The 5,429-nt window shown below is 40.8% G+C and overlaps 2 protein-coding genes across 5 annotated transcripts in view; both read left to right on the forward strand.

Moving 5' to 3' along the window:
- LOC108626016 (P17/29C-like protein DDB_G0287399) overlaps positions 1-2,488 on the forward strand; it is a 10,289-nt gene extending 7,801 nt beyond the window's left edge. For 2 of the 3 annotated variants that reach the window (XM_026814454.1, XM_026814455.1), the window contains exon 5: positions 1,292-2,488. In XM_026814454.1, coding sequence (XP_026670255.1) covers positions 1,292-2,358 — 1,067 coding nt within the window. In that variant the 3' untranslated portion in view covers positions 2,359-2,488. The remainder of the gene's footprint in view (positions 1-1,291) is intronic. The other variant, XM_026814456.1, reaches the window with a different exon arrangement.
- A 66-nt stretch (positions 2,489-2,554) lies between these two features.
- Positions 2,555-5,429, forward strand: part of AstA-R1 (allatostatin A receptor 1) — a 21,557-nt gene continuing 18,682 nt past the window's right edge. The window contains exon 1 of one of the 2 annotated variants that reach the window (XM_018026812.2): positions 2,555-3,917. The gene's annotated coding sequence lies outside the window, so the exon portion shown is untranslated. The other variant, XM_026814459.1, reaches the window with a different exon arrangement.

Genomic DNA, 5,429 nt, shown 5'->3' on the forward strand with positions numbered 1-5,429 from the left:
CTCCGCATTTTTACGCATTCAAATATGATGCAGTTCGTAAATTGAAGAGTGGAAGTCCGAAATGATAACCCAGAAGAATTAACAGTCGAAGCAAAGCATGCTTGACAAATTAACTTTATTTTAACACGGGCTACATTAATAATAACTAACAATCTCGAGTTTTTGTCAGATTCAAATTACAAACAATTAGTACGTAATAATAACACGGTTCAGTTGTTAAAGAAGATTCTATAGCAATTGGCACGAACAGGAACATGCTTATTTTTGAGCTACAGTTTTTTTTTTGACTACCACTCTCCAATTTGACAGCATATCCGACGCAAAGACCAGGAAACGTTAGGCCGCCGCCGCCTACACCGCCGCCCAGGTCCTCCTCGAACGGATTCGGTGGAAGAGTCAGCGGTAACTCCGGATCAAGGAACACAATCGGCAGCGGTTCTATTTTCGACCGTTTGTTCGGAAATTACGGATCTTACGGTGCGACCACCACGACCAAGCCTCGTACTCAGTCAGGTCCTTCCGGTTATTACACTTCTCACACCAGTTTCGATCAGCACGGAAACAGAATCTGGACGTTTTCCGGTTAAATGAAGTGCCCGCTACTTCAAAATATACCTCACACCTACTTACGTTCTAACTAGATTTAATTTTGGGGCCAGAATTTACTCAAGAATTTTTTCTCTCTAGTGCCATGATTTTACGCTTGTATAATATTATTAAAAAACAGGTGTTAGATCAATAGTACTTAATATTCCTATGTACTGAACAAATGTATAAAATATATGTATGACATACAATCCCTCAGCATTTCGTAGGTGTCTGATTTCAAATTCAAATTTGTAATTATTCTGTGAAATAGCTTTCTATGACCTTCCACGTGTCCCGAAAAGTAACGCGCGTGAATCATTGGACGTAACAGTAGCAATCATTACTCTAACACAACACTCTTAACACAACGGAAACACAAGGAAAACACCTAACACAAAGGAAATATCTTTAGTCTTAACACGAAGGAAAAGTGAGCAGCATGACTGAATCACTCGTTGCATAGCATCAAGTAGTTAAAAGTTACACGAATAATATAAAAAAACTGAAGGATTATCAGAAAATGACAAGATAGCTTGGCAGCATACTAATTAAGATGGAACAATGCTTCGAGCATTGGCAGCGTAATATTCACAAAAACATCGAAGCTTATCAAGCGACACGGAAGTGGTAACAATTGTGTTTGGACTCAGCATGGCATGGGGCGCGATCTAGGAATGAATAATTCTAAACAATTAGGAGGTAGATGACGAAATGTTCACAGAGTTCGACGGTGACAACAGGATAGTCCCGAGGCGAGAAACCGAGGTGAAGTCGTCTAACACGGAGGCACAGGTGGGATACCCGACAGGTAGTGGATATCCCAGCACCGATTCTAAGAGCTCTTATCCATCCTCGGAAAATCAGCCGAAATCTAGTTACCCGTCTAGTTCCGGTTATCCTTCCAGCTCTGGTTACCCTTCCAGAAGTAGCTCGTCCGGTTATCCCTCTTCCAGTTACCCATCCAGTTCTGGTTATCCTTCCAGCAGTTCTTCCGGTTATCCTTCCAGTAGTTCCTCGGGTTATCCTTCCAGGGGTAGTTCGTCCAGTTATCCCTCCAGCGATTCATCCGGTTATCCTTCCAGTAGTTCCTCGGGTTATCCCTCCAGGGGTAGTTCGTCCAATTATCCTTCCAGCGGTTCATCCGGCTACCCTTCTAGTTCTGGTTATCCCTCCAGCGGTTCATCCGGCTATCCTTCTAGTTCTGGTTATCCCTCTGGTTCGTCCGGCTATCCATCACAGTCAGGGTATCCGTCAAGTTCTTCCGGATACCCAACACGTTCGGGTTACCCATCGGGCAGCGGTTACCCTTCAGGCTCGAGCAGTTATCCCGGAAGCTCGTATCCCTCCTCGAGTTCCCAAGGATATCCTTCGAGTTCTGGTTATCCCAGTTCCTCGACTAATGAACAAAGCGTTAAACGGGTAGATGCAAATTCGGTAAACGCCGGTTATCCCAGCCAGGGCCAGGCCACGCGAACCAATTACCCTACTCAAAATTCTGGATATCCGACTGGCTATCCTGCTCAGACTAATCCGTACGGTAACTATTATCCTGGGTACAATCAAGGCTACCCACAAGGAGGGTATCCTCAAGGGTATCCGCAGGGTTATCAACCACAAGGATATCCGGGTGGATATCAAGGATACTATCCGCCGCCTCCCTCCACCACTAAAAAACCAAAGATTGGAGATCAATTGACGAGCCTGGCTAGAGATCTCGCTGGCAGATACCTTACTCAGGCGATTCTAGACAAAGTCACTGGGAAACATTAGAATTATGTTGCTGGATAATTAAGAAATAGTGCGATATATTTAATTAACTATGCTTCCTTGTAATAATTACTAATTCAGTCAACGCTGTGTAAAATAGTTATAGAAATAAACGTGTGAATTCATCTGTTCATTTATTTTTTTTTTACTTAGTTTATAATATAGAATTTCTTGTGCAATGAAACCGGTCAACGATAAATGGTCCCAATCTGAGAATTGATTTACAAGGAACGGGATTACTGTGCGAAGGTACAGTCCGTCTCCAATTTAGCGGCGGAGAACGAACGGATCGATAAGCTCGCGGAGTTTCACGAAGGGTGGTAGATGCCACTTGCAACCCCTTCGGACGAACGGTTCCCTGCATCCCTGTTCCGGTTGAACGTTGACGGCCGATATTTCTTCGTCTCTGTTTTCGCGATCTGCACAGTCGTGCCGCATCCACCGCTGGTCGCGCACCTTCTTCTTCGCGGTCCCTTGCACCCTACCCGACAGACAGTTCTCTCTGGGAGAGAATCCTTGTTCTAAATGTGATGGAAAATTGGTTTTAATGTTTGTCGCAGACGAATTAAAGAAGAAGGAAACATGAGAACAAATATACTAACTCATTCTTGAGATAAAGAAATTAGTAATTTATTTAAAGTGAAGTGTCTTCGTTAGGCGATAGGATTTTCATTTATCACTGTAATATATTATTTATTTACTGTTCGAGCACGCGTATCGTTTTTTTTTTAATCGTTACCCGTTTCTTTCTGAGTTTAAATCAGTCAGTGTTCTTGAAGAGTTTTATAAATCAACATGATTTTTACTAAATTCAAGTGCAAACCGGATTTCATATAATATTTCAAGACAATCGTTGCGATATTAATTTATTTCATCGTGGATATTAAAAGCTGCCTAAGCGGATGCGATGGAAAAGTTTCACACTGGACTGAACAACAATTTTCTGATCGAGTGGGTGCGACAGTTGTGCGCGAAAAAATGTGCGAGAACTTTTCCACCGAAAAAGTCGGAATAATTCAGGGATCGTCCCCTACTTGAGAAAGTTCGACGTCCATCACTTTATAACACAAGAACGATCAAGCAACCGTGACCTAGAAAAGTGCGACATATGCGGGACTAACACGCTCATTAAATCGAAGTTCTTTATTAACGAAGAAGAAAGAAAAAAAGAAAGAAAGGAAGTTGCGTCGAATCTAAGGTTCTGTTAAAAAACAATTTAATATCAAAGTTCCATTAAATCTTCTTACAAATCGACTAAAGTACACGTGGCGTTGTACACAATGATTAGAATTTTAATTAAACCGTTGAGATGGGTTGGCGCGATAGAGTGCTATATTTGCGTATGAAAATGCATAAAAAGCACGTGGATATTAAGCGGCATATGTAGAGGAGAACCGGCTTGAATCATATTTGCCAAGCGAGACTTACAGCAATTAGCAGCGGCCAGATCGTCGATCATGAATCGATCTGTCCGCCACGGTTAGGCCTCATCAGCCTTAATCTGTTAAAAGGGTGGCCAGAGGATCGCCGCGACTGAACATCAGCGAGTGAGAGGGACAAAGGTAATTAAATGAAGACCGTCAGAAATTTCATTAACGACCAGGCGAGACGTTGGTAACACCCCTGTCGCGCGGAAACCACGTGCTCTATTGACGATCTGTCGGATACCAAGCGGCTGAAAAAAATGCCACACTTTTACTCCACGTCGAAGAAAAGTCCTTTCGGACCGAAATTAAACACGACAAGTTTATGCTACATAGTACATATTTTTACTCAAGGCAATTAGAAAAATTAATCACCTTCGGTGACTGATAATAGTGCAAGTCATTCTCTCATCTATTTTCTTTACGAAAGCAGTGAAAGAGTTTATAGTCGTCGTCACTGCTTCGTATTGTATTCTAAACTCTCTTTGTTCAGTTTCGTTCTATACTCGGTATAGAAAGGTCGCTGGAAGATTTCAATATATCATCCTTTAAAAAACGATTAGGATGATGAAGGGAAATACAAGAAGAAAATAGAAAATGTAAGGCAACACATCTCAAGTATTTTTCATTCATAACTAATTTATTACTCTCTTGTCGTCATTAAATTCGATGAAACATCTATCTGATAATGCCTGATATATAATTAACTTATACATATTATTCATAACATACGCGTTCCCTCCTGCTAAATCTAATAATATTAAAATCCATAATTCATAAGATTACCATAGGCTTCCATATTCAAAATTTTAATATCATCCAGCATAAACATCGGACATAAAAGTACGCGAGATGTAAAAAAGAATTTATAGTACCGTAGACTTTTTACTTTCATAGCCCTTACATTCAGATGGTGTTCCACTTCCCTAAGTATTTCGACTACGCGCATGGAGCTGTCGCTTCTACCCGTAGATTACGCATCGGCTCGCGACGCTCTTCAATTTTATCTAATAATACCGTTTCGAATGATCGCAGGCAACCGCGGAAATATATGTATATTATTTATAATTGCGGAAGTGAAAATGAGAGCGAGACACTTTTAGAGGAGTGGGCAAGACGTTCTCTCCTCTCCCCACGTGCTCTCAACGTGACCTGAATTTCGATAAGGCTCTGAGATCAGTCAAAGACGTTCTTTTCTCTTATTTTCCCTGGTTCGATTTATTTCCGAAAAGTCAAGTACAGAATTATTCATGATGTCCAATAAAGCTAGAATTATACGTTTCAGTAAATGTTATAGAGTCATAATTGCAATAAAGCGTTTCGAGTATTAGATAATTTGTGTTACTGAGACATCAGTAGTTAATTGCGTAAGGCATAGAGTAATAATAAAATGTGTTGCACAGAACATTACGTGATTGCAACAGTAGATCTTACCGAACGAATCGATGCGACAGACGGTGAATAATTTCATCTGATAAGAAGACACTTCTTATTGTCAGACTCCAAATGTTTTTGAAATTCAAGTCGCGTTCGCCAAGCGATTGAATCTGTTAAGGATGTATTGGCTATACAGTCAATCCCAAAAGTTTATGCACTTTAGAAACGCATTTTTTAAAAAGAAATCAGACGTCGGAAGAACAATACTAATAA

This window comes from Ceratina calcarata, unplaced genomic scaffold (genome assembly GCF_001652005.2).
Source record: "Ceratina calcarata isolate Rehan_Ccalc_2016 unplaced genomic scaffold, ASM165200v1 scaffold39.2, whole genome shotgun sequence".
In the NCBI taxonomy this organism is placed as follows: Eukaryota; Metazoa; Arthropoda; class Insecta; order Hymenoptera; family Apidae; genus Ceratina; species Ceratina calcarata.